The sequence below is a fragment of the Aphis gossypii genome, chromosome X (assembly GCF_020184175.1).
Source record: "Aphis gossypii isolate Hap1 chromosome X, ASM2018417v2, whole genome shotgun sequence".
Lineage (NCBI taxonomy): Eukaryota > Metazoa > Arthropoda > Insecta > Hemiptera > Aphididae > Aphis > Aphis gossypii.
The window spans coordinates 31,357,551-31,373,877 of record NC_065533.1 but is presented as its reverse complement, the minus strand read 5'-3'; the positions used below and the strand labels follow the sequence as shown (position 1 = coordinate 31,373,877).

Genomic DNA, 16,327 nt, shown 5'->3' with positions numbered 1-16,327 from the left:
GTTTGGCAACTTCTAACTGACAACAAACAATACAAAACGGATTAAATTAATTTAATTTAAAAAAAGGTATTTATAATTATATATCAATATCTATGGATAAGGAAAATATTTAAAATTATTGAAGCTTATATTTTGTTAGTTTAAGGTTGAGGTTCATCATCATGAAATCCATTGTGTGGTGATGGTTGTCCTTCGTTTTGAGCATTCTGAAATTGCATCCGTAATCCATCCAACAGATTTGGATTAGCTGTTTGAAGACGAGTAACTATAGTTTGTCCACTGCAAAACACAATAATGATTATATAAACATAAATTTAAAAAACTTATAACTTAAGTTGATATTTAGTACTTAAAATTATTATTTTAAGCTTCATTATATTATATAAAATATTTTAAAACAGAATTTATATTTAAATATCATACAGCACACTAACTACATCATTATCATAACAACGTACATACAAAATTATTTTTAATATTGAAAAAAAAAAAAAAAAAATACTAACACTTGCATCAGTCGATCTAGTCCTTCACTGCCAGAACTAGTTACATCTCCCAAAATGTTGTTTATCCTAAAAAAAAAAATTAGAGAAATGATTTTCATTTCTTAAACATTGGCCTTTAGCCAATAATAAAATAATCTAGTAAAAACAATTTCATACACTGAAGAAACTTCTGGATTTTCAGTCATCATACGTGCAGCGGTTTCCATTAAATTTGGATTTCCTAAGATAGAAGAAGAAGGGTCAATTGGCGACTGTTGCGATGTTCCAGAATTTGTTTGCAAATTATTTAAAGAAAGCTGATAGTTCCGTTGATAACCCTGGTTAGAAGGATCTAATTCACATGCTTTTTTGTAGCATGATGAAGCTTTCTGATAATCTTTCAAGTAAGAAAAAGCTAATCTATAAAAATAAAATACATAATACATATGGATTATTTCTTAACAAAACAAAAAAATGTTGATAACAACTTTTGTAATATTATATATGATGTATCTTATATTTAAATAAGTGCTCAATAATTTAATCATGGATTAAACTTAAAAATTAAAAACCATATGATATAAAATATATCTAAACCATAAATATATATATATTAATAATGTATGTAATATTTTAAATATAATATGTATTAAGGTTTTATTAGCCAAAATTACTATGCATTTTTACAATGAAAAATCAAAAAAATTACTAAATTAAATTGTACTAGTAAATTATATTAGTAGTTAGTACCATATTTTCTAATGTAGAGTAATGTTTTTTTTTTTTAATAATTTAACATAATAATCAACAATAGTTTTGACATCTATAGATAATAGGTACTTATTAAATGATATATTTAATTTTATTTCTGTAACAATAATTTAATTGTACTGCATTGTGCATAGATTAAATAATAATAAGTTTTTATAAAACAATCAAAATATCATCTTCAACTAAAATATATTCTAAAGCTTATGTAATCATAACCAAAACTTTTAAAAGTTTAGATTTTAAAATTGGTTGTTTTTTTTTTTTAAGACAAAGTAACTTGGTTTCTATAATTGATATTATATAACAGATACAAAATATCATTGCATTTACTACCATCATAACTACATTTCTTGTAATATAACAAGGATTAGTATTATTCATGATATAACATGTCAAACAATAATTCAATTCAATTTTTTGTAGTTTTTAGCATTTTGTTACTATAATTAATTTTCAATGAATGTTATTAAATATAATAAACTAAGATTAATTATTAAAAACTATAATTATAATCACCCCAAACGGCAATATGCTTTGCAATATGTTGGATCAAGTTCAATTGCTTTCTGGCAATCCTCGATAGCATTATTGTACTTTCCAATAGCATTAAAGGCAGCAGCTCTGTTGCAATAATAAATTGGATTGAATGGATTTAATTTGATCGATCTGAAATTAATATTGATAAAACAATTGAAATTAATTAAATGTTAACAGTTTAATAGAGCATAGAAATTTTGCTATGCATCATATTTACAAAATATCGAGTATACACATTTAATTATTAATTTTTTATATTATATTTTATTGTTCACTTGCTATTTGTAAATTATACATCAAAATTAAACTTAGATTAAAATAAAATTTAAATAGTATTAAATTAGATAATATTTAACTTTTAGTCATGGGAGGTATCAGACCACATACTCCACATTTTAGAGTGCAGATTAATTTTTTCTTCTAAAATAATAGCAATATATTTAATAAAATTGTATTAATAACCAAGTGTTTAGTACCTATTATATTATAAAAACATTTTAATTTTTTATTATTATTATTATTATTATTATTATTCTATATTAAAGTATATTAATTGTAATGTAAATCAATTAATTTTAACTTTTAGTGTAATATACAAAATAAAAATTATTATTCAACATTGTAGTAATTGTATGGTAATTACTAAGAATAATTAGTAATATATTAAAAATAGACTAATAAATAATTACGTCCGGGTGTCCCTAAAGATTAAAAAGTTTCTAAAGGATCATTAAAAATTAAAAATAAGAATGTTTATAAATATTAATATTTTTAAGTAACAAAATACTTTCTATTATTAGAATACCCAATATTTTAAAATATTAATCATGAAATTTAATAGTTTAGTATTTTAACATACATAGTGTACGCATCAATAGCCTTGTCGTTATCTTGAATTTTCATGAAATCATTTCCATACTTCTTATAGTTTTCAGCTTCATCTTTATGAGCTTGACTTATTTCCTTAACATTCGACTAAAATAAAGTAATACAGTTTCAATTAACATAAACGAATGATTAAATTTAAACAATACAAATTATATAGTTTATAAAATATGACAAATATTCAAATTAAATCAATATAATTCACTAAATAAATATATTAATTATAAAAAGATATATGATTTCAATATACTACTGATAACTATAGTGTAAGACAATGTTCTAATTAATGAATTATATTAATTTTATCTTATAAACAAAATAAATAAATAATTTACCTTTTGTTCTTTAACTTTATAATAATCTTTCACAATGTTTTCCAACTTAGTGTCAACATCATCTGATTCGGTTGGATTTAAATTATATGCTGACTCAATGCACTGAACTGCTACTTCCATACTTTCCAATGACTCGTCAGTAAAGCTACCATTACTTAGTTGAGTTTTCAAATGGTTTACAATAAGTAGAGCCAATTTTTTTTGGTCTTCCATCTTGAAAAATAAATATAAATAATAAATTAAGTGTTATGTTTTGTTAAGTACCTTCATAGTATATAACTTTGTAGTAATTTTTTATATTATTTAGTTATATATTTTTAAATTGAACGAATCAAGTATCTGTATGAAAATGTAGGTTGATAAAAATATTGCTTTAATATTATTTTATACTACACTGCATTCATGTAGTCTGGTTCAAAGATTACATACACCTAAAGCAATTTATTTTAAGATTTAATTATAAATTGAGTAAACCACGTAAGCACTAATAATTAAATAAAAGTTTACAATTGTCATTCATTTTTGTTTACCTATTTTTGTTTTAAAATTTTAAAACATCAATAAAAAATATTACTAAATTATGAAAAAGTAAATTATAATTATGATAAAAAAAAAAGTGAAAAATAAATATATTTTATACTTGGTAGTACAGAGTGGGGCACTGAAGAGGCCGAATTTAAAAATAGATATTTTCAGTAGTAGTTAAAACAAAGGTGGGCAAGTTAATGAAAATAATTAACTCAAGTTAAGTTAAGTTGAGAAGATACAATATTGATAAGTTAAAAATTAACAGTTAACAAATTTTAAATTTAACTTAATAAGTTAAAAGTTAATATGGAAAAAAATATTAACTTAACTCAGTTAACCCGTCGTTGGTGTCGATAAAATTTTAACATCGTTGGTGTCGTGTTAGCGTTTCGCTCACCTATTAAAATACAACTAATACAAGTGTGGGCAGGGCTTATACAGACAAATATCAATATTGAACTGCTAAAGCATAATAATAAAATAATTTAATAAGACATTAATAAAATATCAAGATAATATGGTAAAGTAAATAAGGCGATCTGTGACGTGCGGCCACTGCGGCGAGCCCAACGCCAACATAATACACGGTATTTTTACTTATACGACAACATTGGGCTTCAATAACTTTGTTAGTTTATTTATAACTCTCAATATTTTTCCATATTCGTTTTTGTAAACAACTCGAAAAAGCATGTATAGAATGTTGTCAAAATCGTATGATATATAAAACAGTGGTTCTAAAAATGGCAATTGTGTGAGCGAAATGCTCATAGCGTCACCAACGACGGGTTAAAAAAAGTTAATCTATTTTTTTAAATTAGTATTTAAATAACATAAAGAGCGAATGTTATTTAAATTCATAATATTGTCTATAATTAGTATAGAACGGCATAATATTATCATGTATATATTATACACAACTATAACTATATAATTTATACATAAGTTTGTGTTATTTTTGTGCTATTGGATATTTTTATTTTTTACTAATATAGTAATATTAACGTATAAACGAAAAATTTTAAAATGTTTTTAACTTTATCGATTTTTTTTTATATCAACTGTGAAAAGCTAAGTTATTTCAACTATAAATTAAACTAGTTAAGTTCATAAGTTGATTAGAAAATAAACTAACTACCTAATTAAGTTAAAAAGTTAAAAAAAAATTAACTTTTTAACTTAACTTTAACTTTTTAATTAGTTAATGCCCACCTTTGAGTTAAAATAAGAATTTTTGCTAATTATTATTAGTTCAAAGACACCATGTCATTTAGTAAACATGGAACAGTGGAGTGGTAACGTGCTTATGTGTTAAAATTGTTTTACAACAATAATGACATTTATGTAGCTTGTGCGTGTTCATTTCGTCTTCATTTTATTTTAAATTACATGATTCGGATATCATCAACTATGGCTATTAAAATATGGATAGCTAACTTTGAAGAAACGGTTTAGTATTAAAAAAATAAGCTTATCCAAAGATTTTTTTAAGTTAAGAGATTTTAGCTGATACTATTAATTTTGACAATTAAGGTTACTAAGAACATGATGTGCGTGTTGCTAAAATTCCTAGATGATCATCCATCCAGGAACTAGCAAATGAATTACTAGCTTAACACCAGTATAATCAGACAATTGGTGCATCCTTTGCACTACACCATGCCTATTTCAAACACTTTAACTATTATTTATAATGAGGTAAAACATATTTTAAGGTAACTTTCATTTACATAATTAATGAATGCTGTTAACAAGTGAGAGTATCAATAGAACCTTGAGCATGTAAACTAACATCAGTACTGTACATTAGTCAGAAAATCAACTTAAATATAAGTGTTAAAACCTGATGGAAAACTTATCTATCTTAAAAGACGTCTCCGTAATCCCTATCGATTAAAGCAATACTCGTACATCATCTAGAGTATTTCCTCGCCCATCCTGTTAAGACGTTGAGGGATTCTAGTTTATTTAAACGCCATTTCAATAGGTTTTATAGTTTTTCAATTTGGTTTTAAATGGCTGTACATTACAGACGCTAAACCAATGATTTCAGATTGCAGTTTTAAAAACACGGTTTTAATCTAAGGAAAAGAATACCGGAAAAATCGAAAATTACTGGTGCGACAACGAAGGCGCAATAAAATCAGGCTATTCGTTAACATAATGGCGTCATTCACACTGCACGTAAACAAGTATAAAATTAAAAAATTCAACATACCTTGGACGATGGATTACTTGCAATCTTTCTCACTGAACCAATATAACAATAATTTAAAACGAGAATATAATGTCGTACGTTGTCGTACAACTAAATAAGAATTGTATTGTTAGAGTTACAGTTTATTAACATGTAACATTTTGTTAAAATTTAAAAATAAAAAGTGCTAAGCATTAGGCTTATCCACAAATCCGGAATAATTCGACGCGACGATGAGTTTGCGTTTGTAATGATAACGATTTGGGTAAGTATACGAAGTGACGTATTTGTAATAATAATAATAATAACACTTTTGATTTTTGTCGACAAACGATGTTTCACCACGTAACCACAACCGAAATCCTACCGGTGTGGTCATCAGTCATCACCAAAGGTAATCATTATCACGGGTTTATAACACCAAAAACGAAACGACAAAACATCACTAAAACATGTTTATCGTAACCCACGGATAACACGTTTCGTACTTTGTCCTTAACCACATTTCACATGGTCGGCTTACTCGGCGCTGTTGATTATTGATTAATTCGAGAAAATATAAATTTTTTAATTTTCATTACCGCGTTTCTCGTACTCATCACTGCTTTCATCACTTAATCAGACAATATTCTATTTGTATTGTACATTTTGATTTCAAGTAAGTACCGAATTAATTCGCTGCGTTTATTAGTTTGTTTTATAGCTTTTAACTACACTTTTTTAAGTGTCATACATGCGGATATTTGTTGATGTTTACGATCTCTATAGACACGACCTAGCCATTAGAACTTCAGTAGAAGTCACTGTAGCGTGCTGCGCGAGATTTTTTCAGTTCTTTTGTGACCGTCTTTGGACATTTTTTCCAATGCTGTTTGTCTGTTAGAATATTGATTAGATTGAGTTTTTTTTCTGATATGCGGACAGCAGAGTTTTCGGCATATATACCATCAAGCTTAATACTATTTCAATCGTACGTCGTCGTTTGTCCATTTTATTTTAACATTAAGTATTGATTATAAGAAGGGTTCGGATTTGAAGGCAAAAGTCTTTATTTTTTTAATAATAATAATATAAAAATAATTTTTATATAAAAGTTTGTGTCAATGTATTTATTATGTTGTTGTCAAAATTATAGACTATGGGCATTGTTATTTATCCCTGTAACCTACCTTAGGTGGTGTTGCATAGTAAATCGAGGGATATTTTCGTTTTGAATGTCTGGGTTAGCACAGCGAGCGAGTGGCAACGTTGGCCCCTAATTTTCCTTAATAGAATTAAAAATAGAACTTACTTGCAAAATACAAGATTAAAGTGGGACAAGGCGTCGCCATAACCCATAATATGTGGTAGTCGTGATAACTCTCAAGTACCGGATTTTTCATTGCTAGTATCTTAAATCTTAATATAGTAATATATATTATATAGTTGCAATCTATGCTATAACAAGTATCCTATTGCTTATAATTAGGTAACATGTTTTATTTTAAATACATTTTTTTAAAATGTGCACTATTTTGGTTATTTTAATTAAAATAAGACTAATTTTTATAGTTAAGGTTTTACTTAAATTGAAAAAACTTTTATCATTAAATTTACTTTACTGGATTCAGTAAATATGAAGCTTATTACTGCTTATATTGAAAATTAGTAAATAACAAAACAACAACAATTTTTTCTAGTTGAAAAACTGTAGGTATTCTTAAACTAAGAAGGCACTGTACATATTGACTGCATTTTATTATCACTAATTCATTAACTTATAATTAAATCTTGGGTAGTTTTTCTTTTGATAATTTAATATTATAATTATATTTTTCAAAATTAAAACATTAAAAAAATTTGGAAGGTGTGCTATGTTCATACTTTTAAATTTGTTGATAGGTCAAATCACTTGAAATAATTGAGGGAATTGATATTGGATCTTTCTAAGTAAAGATTTATTTTGAGTTTTTTGCTATAATAAAATTTGTTCCTTATGTAGTTATGTTATATTTGTTTAGATATGGAATTGAGAAAAAATTAAAAATAAATTTTTATTAACTTTTAAGATTTGATTAATTAATATTTCGTTATTTTTTAGTCTAGAACAAAATGAAGCTAAAACGCAATCCATCTACTGAAGATAGTATTAAAAAAAAACAAAAGCTAAATACTGAAGATTCAATTGACTATACTAAATCATTAACATCAGAAGATGCTGAAACAATTGAATCTGGATTTGAAGAATTAGATAATGCTGATAATCCTCAAGCCATTAAAAAAAAAGTACCAAAAACTGATAAACAGAATAAATCACCAAAGAAATTTAAAGAAAAAACAAATATTAAAAATGGTGAGCGTATTTTATTGTTATTATTTTATTTTTTAAATTTTATATGTTCCATTATAATTTACTATAGATGATAAGCCTACTGAAAAACCTAATTGGAAAGAGTTTAAAAAAGAAAAACAAGAGCTTCGACTAAAACGTAAAACTCAAAAATGTCCATTTTATGAAGCTGTCGTGAAAGCTAAAAAGATCTGGGAACATGTGCGTCGTGATGATTGTCCCAAAGAAAAAAAAGAAACCTTACTGAAGGACCTTTTTAAGTATTCCAAACCCCATTTACAAACAGTAAGATCAATATATTTTAATTTTTAGTATCAGATTTAATATAAGTTTATGTATGATTATTTAGATGGTTTATTCACATGACACTGCTCGTATAGTTCAATGGATGTTGAAACTAGGAACACCAGAACTTCGTTCACAAGTCATAAATGAGCTAATAAAACATGTTCCAAAAATGATACTTTCTAAGTATGCTTGTTTGTGTGTAAAAAATATGTTAAAACGAGGTGATGCAGAACAGCGTAAAATTATAATTAATTCCTTGAAAGGAAAAGTTTATACATATACATTACATACAGTAAGTATACATGTAATAATTAAATGCTGTTGAACATATTTTAATTTTAAAAATTATATTTTATTAGAACTCAGCTAAGATCATGGATTTGATTTATACAACTTATGCAACACCAGACCAGCAGAATGCAATGATGCATGAGTTATATGGTGCATCTAGTATCTTATGTGATTCACCCAATGTATTATCATTTACTGACGTATTGAAGAATTCACCAAACACAAAGGACATTATACTTGCAAAGACAAAAGATCACATTAGAAAATTTGTTTTAAAGTAATTATTAAAAATTAAAAAAAATTATTTCTTAATACCTATCATGTACCATTTAAAATATTTATTATTTTTCTTTTGGGAACACTAAAAATAAGTTATATAATTACTTATAAATATGTGTACAAGTAAAAACATATCTTATTTCACCAACTGAAATCTTTAAAAACAGCAGTTCATAATATTAAGATGATAAAAATTCTACTAGTTAGTTGGTAGTGCTTTGAGTAATTACTAGAAAAAAATATTTGATTGAAAAATCTGATAAGTTATTTTAAATAAATTTGAGTTTTTCAGTTCTAAAAATTAAATAATAAAGTTAAAAATGAGTATTGAGTATTCCTGAAATAATTAACATTTTTATTCCATAGTTGATGCAATAATTTCTAAATTTTTAGAATCTATACTACATAAAATACCATCTACAGATTTTTTCAATAATTTTTTCTTAAATGAAAAGTTTATAAGATATGTTTTCAATCATAAATAAATATAATAGAACCCTAATAATCCAAATCTGTTATACAAACTTAGCATTGTTTAAACGTATTGGCTTATATACTTATTTTAATATTTTTGTTAAGTTTTATTGTTAGTACATTAGTTAGTGCATTTACATATAATGTGATAAATTTGCCTTTAATAATTTTTAATTAATAATATTAATTATAATATAATACATTCAGATTGCACATTTAATATAAAATTACATGTACAATTTTTAAAAAGATCCAAGTATCTGAATTTTGACTTCACCAAATTAGGTGTGATCCCTATAGTTAGGATAATCCAAGTTCTACTGTATAAATGGTAGGTAATTATGTATATGACTGCTATGTTATAAAATTTATGTTTAAAGATCCGATGCTGGCCATTTATAAGTTCAAATATGTAATTTTTTAACTGTGTGCATATGTGTCATGTGTATGTATAATATGTAATAACTGACTAGAGTAAAAGAAATAACAGGTTCCTGCATAAGTTAACAATGCGCTACAGAAGTATTAAATATTTTTATTTTAAAAGTTAATATTTTGTTAACTGTTATTGATATAGTTAATTATTAATTAGTAATTAATTCAAGTAAAATATATCTAAAATTGTGTTAAAAATTGTTATTAAGCTTGCTTATTTCAAAATAATTTACATTTTTTAAAAAATTTTCTAGTTTTATATTATGAACATTCAAAAAAGTAGAAAAGGTGTTTCCAACTAAATTAAGAAAAAATCATGTTTTCAGAAATAATTATTCTATAATTAAAATATTTGGTTTACCATAAAATAGATATTTTTTTTGCAGAAATAAGCTGGGTTGAATACTATTAGTATTCAAGGTTGGCAAGTTAATGACATTTTTTAACTCAGTTTCATTATTATATTAGCATAACTATTTTTTTTTTTTTTAAATAAAAGCAATATACATTTTGAATACAACAATTAAGTTAACAAATATCATTAATTTAACTTCAATTAATAAGTTAAGACATAAAAAAACTGCATTAAGCATCCAAATAAGTGATAATCACAGTAATATAATATTGTATCTACCCATTGAATGTGCAGTGTATACATATATATTATCTATGTATTTTAAATTAATGTATTCATAGAACTCATAATTTGGGGGGGATCTTTTAATTGTATTTTTTCAACATTTATAATTTATAAAATAATAAATAACTCAAATACAGTCAAGTCTTGATAACTCGAATTTTTTTTGTCCCAATGGAATTCCTATACACTCAATGAAATATTTTTAACTCGAAAAATACATAATTCGAATTGATTTTTATCTCCTATGAAATTTGAGTTATCGAGACTCGACTGTATTTATATTTACACTCTCGAGAGATCTAAGTGTATATTAATATTGTATACTTAATTTTAGACAAAAGACTTCTATGCAGACAACATTAGTTCATAATTTGATATATGAATACGTTTTATATAAAAATGGACAAGAATGTGATGAACTGTTCACTTCACTTAAAGAATTTCCAATAGAACTATTTTATACATCCAAAAGTGGTTGTCATCTTGCTATGTACATTATATGGTCTGCAAACTCTAAGGTAAAATACATTTAAAATTAATTTTTTTAAATTTATTAACTACAACATTATGTTTAGGAGAAAAAGTCTATACTGAAACAAATTAAGACTACTGCTGCTACGCTTGATTTAGCCACATCAGAATATGGATATTTAATTTTATTAACTCTTTTTGACTCTGTTGATGATACAGTTCTAGTAAAAAAGGTAAAAACTGACATTTCTGAAAATTTTAAAATAATATTTATGAAATTAATTGAATTCTTTTGTATTAAATACAATTACTATATGGTTTCAGACAATTATTCCTGAAATTTTGAAACACCTTGAAGCAATTGCAACTAATGAGCATGGCCGTAAGGTTATATTATCATTGGTGGCTTGGAGAGATTCATCATATTTTCATCCTAGAGACATTGATCTAATGAAAAAAGGAGAATCATTAAAAGACTGGTAATATTTAGTTAATAATTATTATAATTTATGAAACATGACTAAATTATTATTATAACTTTGTTTACACATTGTATTATTTTCATGGGGAATTAATATTAACAGTATTTATCTAAATATAATACTGGTAAATTAACATACAACATAGCAAATTTACATTCAGTAGAACATGTACTGTTAGCTTTAATAATATAGTTGATTTCATTATTATCAAAGTTGAAAGTAAGAATATTGTACGTACTTAAGCATTGAATTTTTTTTTTATTTTAATTTGTAAGCTATTAATGATCATATTTAACTTTTAATACTTATGATAATCATATTCTGTTTAAAAATTTAAATATTTAAAAAAGTTAACAAATAGCAAAGAATAAGTTCTTACCTTCAACTTTGAAAATAATGAAATAATAATGATAACATTTTCACTATAATAATAAAGCCAACAATGCACAATTGATTTTACTGAATTTAATTTTACTCTGTAGTATTGTAAGATAGTGTCAACACGCGTGAGGTTTTACTTAAATTCAATAAATTATACTTATTCTAATTTTTTAAATTCTCATAGTTTATAAATTTACCTAACATAAAAGTACATTATGTAGATACTATATATTAATTTATTTATAATTATATACATGAAATATGCTTTATTATATAATTAGACATTTTTTTATATCTTATTCTTATGCAATTTTTGATTTATTGTAATTTTTATTTTATACAAGTAGATTAAATGTTTCAGTTCATGAAAAATTAATGAAAATTAATGCAATACAATTTATACAAAGTAAAGAAATAAAAAATTTAGTTTAATTCTATTTTACATTAATTTGGTATAGCAATTATCACAGCACAATAATTTTTATTAATAATGCGATTTGATTTCATATTTTTTTTTATTCTAAACAGTATTTTTCTTCATTATAAACATTTTTGCCATATTTTTTCATTTTACTTCTTAATGTTTAGAAATTAACTGGTTTATTTATTTAGAATAAGAAAATTTTTTTTTGTTTGTTAGTTTAAATGTCAACATTGTCTATTAACCTCAGTATTCTAATTTTGTTTTAATTTTTATATTAACAGCAAAAAAGATGATAATGTGCGAGTAAAAGAACTCTTAGATGCAATTTCCGATGGTTTTCTACAGCACATTCTAAATAATCCAAAGTTCTGGTTAAGTAGTGGAACAATGGCAATGGTATTACTAGGAATACTAAAATCATGCAACGGTAATTTTTCAATTAATCTATTAGAGGGATTATATAAATTTAAATTGCACATTTGTATAGATCAGCGGTTCCCAACCCTTGGGCCGTGGACCATATAATATTAAATATTAGGTATATTATATGCATAAGATTTTTTTTACAAAATTGGTGGTCTACACAACTAAAAAGGTTGGGAAACGCTGGTATAGATTATAGTTCTTTACTCAGGTTAGGTAACACAGATCATACTAACAGTTATAATATATTATATGTATAGTGTATACTATTAGCAATGGTATAATTGGTTCTGCTATTTACTGTTTTCTCGCAAAATGGATAAAAACTCATTATTACTCTACTACTTAATATTTTTACTTTAATTAAATCATTATTTATGAAAGTTTATTGATTAATATTTAATTGATTATACTTAAGTTCTATATTGTAAGCTATGTATTTGTTTACAAAAGTAACTCAATTTTTGCTTATTTAAAAATGGCCCAGGTTAAAAGTCATCAGAGTTTATTGTTATGAATAATTTAATTAATAACATATTTTGTTCAAAATTGATTAATGATAATAATTTTGTTAAATACTAAAAATTATTGAAATTGAGTGAAGATTAACCTATTTTGTTTTGATAGGTACTTATTTTTTTTAATGTTTATAACTATTTTTATAATCGATATATTTTATAAGATTTTGTTTATTAACTATAATTTTTCTAGTCATATTTAAAAAGATATATTATACAAATCTTGATTAAAGAAATCACTGAAATAACATCACTCAAAAATCCCCTCATACCTTGCCCATAATTACAATTACATCTGCAGAGAGGTTGTTTTTAAAAGTGACAACTAATTAAAAAATTTTTAATTTCAAAGAAATACGTATATTGAATTATATCTAGTATACTCGTACTATAAAAACAAGTTTTTTTAGTGATATTTCATGAAATATGTACTGTCCTCAGGAAAACCAAGTGCCTTGCTACAACACTAAATTTACACAAACATATTATTTTCTAAATAAACTTAGCTTCAAACCTAAAAATAAAATATATAAGTAATCTATATTACCAATTGTATATTATTTATAATTAATTTCGAGGAAAATAAAAATCAATAATTCACTGTATGATACACATATTAATAGGAAACCAATGATTACTTATGTTATTATTTCACCAATAAACTATCTGTGATTCCCATCTGACCATATATTTGAATAGTGTATCTTCTAACCTGAGTAGATTATCTTAGGACAAATTCACAATATGCACATTATGTATTTGGAGGGTATACAAACATTTTTTTTTATAAGTGATGACTTATTACATTTTATTAGTGTGGCTAAATGTTTAATTACAGGCAGTTGAATATTAAATGTTGAATAGTTAATTACCCTGTTAAATAGAATTTATTTTTTTTATTTCTATCTATTTATGTTTTTGTTACAACCAATTATTATTTGTCAATTATTTTGATCTGGTAAGTCTATTAGGTCTTTTTATTTTGCACAAGTACAGACATATAACACTAGATTACTAACTATTTCATAATATCAAATGTTTATGTTAGCCACCATTTTGGTTATAGTTAAATGTTTACTTAATTATCTTATCATTTATCAATAAGGTGTGATTGTGATAGCATGATAGTATCTAATAAAAATCTAATGCAATTTGAATTTTAAAGTGATGAGTATATTTATTGGCATTAAAATTTGATTTTTTGATGGTTAAAATATTTATTTTGCATTTTCACTTAAATAATACTTTTTAATTATTCTGAACATGGCAGAAAAGCATTTCAAACTTTAAAAACTACAAAACAGTTACTATAGTATAGTGTTTACAAATAAATAACTATAAACGTTAATTAGAAAGACAATTCTTGAATATTTTAAAAATATTTATTTTAGTATAAAGTAAGGTAGCTCCAAAGTGGTGACAACAGTTATTAAATATTATATACTTTCAATACTTGATTAATTCTTGTTCTATTATTATATATAGGTATCTGTGATTTTACATTAGTCGAAACTTTGCAATAGTAATGGTAAATGTGCACATTAACACATTATTTATCATAGTTTATATTATGTTGGTTCTCTCTAATCATTTTAGTATTAGGTATGCATGTTTTTTAGACATTGATTTAAGGTCTTTAGTTTTAGTCAATGGTCGAAGATCATTATTATTATTTTATTTTATTATTGTCATAAACATTTGGTTGTTTTTGTAGGAGCAAAATTGAAAGAAGCAATGACATCTGTAGCAAACTTTTTAATTGATCCTAATAGTAAAGTAAAGGATAAAATTGGAAAAGTTCCTGTTTATGAACACTCTGGTATTCATTTGGTATTAAGAAAGATAATAGGACACGATAAGATTTTAGCAGAAAATAATGAAGGTAGGCATGACACATTTTATAATTAAATTTAAAAAAAAAATTATATATAATTATATTTTTACTTTTCTAGCAACATTTTCTGAAATATTATCATCTGTAATTACTACTGATACATTAAAATCATGGGTTAAATGTAACCGTGCCTGTTATTTGCTTGTTCTGTGAGTAATAATATCTTAAATTAACAATATTATCAATTAATATCAATCAAAAATAAAAAATAAAAAATAAATTAAAATATTTCAGAATGATTGAATCCGAAGTCGAGTTGGCTGTGAAAAATATAAAATCACTGTTTTCAATAACAATGATGAATTTGTTAAAGGAACAAAAATTTGCTGGGGCCAAAGTTTTAGTGACCAAGTTAAACTCCCTAGCGACCAACAAATAATTTATTTTTGAAAACCGTTTGAATATTAGACATTAAACAATTAAAAATGTGTGTATAATACTTATAAGAGATAATGATATCTATTTTCATATATATAAGTATTAATTATCTTTTTCCTATTATCTACAATTTGTATCAAAAAAAAAAAAAAATGTATTTTGTGGATTATCAATGTATATTGTTGCATTTTTATCTGTTTTATTAATGGTTTTTTTTTTTAAAGATACTGTATAAATGTCAAACAACTTGAATAAAAAAATGTTAATTATTACATCTATTTTTTTCTGTCAATGATTTGATGTATTATCTATTTTTCCTACAGTTTTTAATTTAAATAAAAAACTGGCTAACAATAATGTATTAGTTAGCTGACTTTATTTAATTTACATTCAAATTTTAAGTATATAATATGTTAATTTAACGTGTTTAAAATTGTTTTGATTGATTTCTTAATGTAACTGATTACTTAATAGATTTTTAGTGAGGTCTACAATGTGCACTACTAAATGGAAAAATATTTAAAATTCACAATTAAAATAATATCTAAGATGAGTGATAACTGATGACATATTAATTAATATACTTAATAATTTATTCTGTTAATGTGGTGGGTAAAACAATATTATATATGTATCTAAGGCTTAATTTAAGCATTTGGTTTAGTTAAATATTATATGATCTATAATCATATTAACAATAACCAATGTTACAAGATGACAAAATAAAAATCTGCAACACAAAGTACCATGAATATCAAAAAAGTTACTAAGGAATATAACAATATTTTTATTAACAATTTTTAAATAAATTACAGTATTAATATGAACTATTTTTTCATTATTCCAATTAAAAAATATTAAAAATAGGTAAATAGTCATAAA

General features: G+C 24.2%; 2 protein-coding genes across 2 annotated transcripts; one reads left to right on the top strand and one right to left on the bottom strand.

Annotated features, from left to right (window-relative positions):
• Positions 1–34: 34 nt before the first annotated feature.
• On the bottom strand, positions 35–5,999 carry LOC114127498 (small glutamine-rich tetratricopeptide repeat-containing protein alpha-like). Its single transcript, XM_050205719.1, has 7 exons — positions 5,760–5,999; positions 3,014–3,226; positions 2,653–2,768; positions 1,773–1,922; positions 663–905; positions 507–572; positions 35–279 (listed from the first exon to the last, which is right to left on the bottom strand). The coding sequence occupies exons 2-7, from the start codon at positions 3,224–3,226 to the stop codon at positions 141–143; spliced, it is 927 nt and encodes a 308-aa protein (XP_050061676.1). The 5' UTR covers positions 5,760–5,999; the 3' UTR covers positions 35–140.
• A 229-nt stretch (positions 6,000–6,228) lies between these two features.
• On the top strand, positions 6,229–15,717 carry LOC114127497 (protein penguin). The gene is made up of 12 exons (XM_027991743.2): positions 6,229–6,396; positions 7,819–8,070; positions 8,138–8,352; positions 8,417–8,647; positions 8,715–8,923; positions 10,809–10,992; positions 11,050–11,178; positions 11,270–11,424; positions 12,514–12,659; positions 14,888–15,055; positions 15,126–15,216; positions 15,302–15,717. Exons 2-12 carry the CDS (start codon positions 7,830–7,832, stop codon positions 15,444–15,446), a joined length of 1,914 nt encoding a protein of 637 aa, XP_027847544.2. The 5' UTR covers positions 6,229–6,396; positions 7,819–7,829; the 3' UTR covers positions 15,447–15,717.
• The last annotated feature ends 610 nt before the right edge of the window (positions 15,718–16,327 follow it).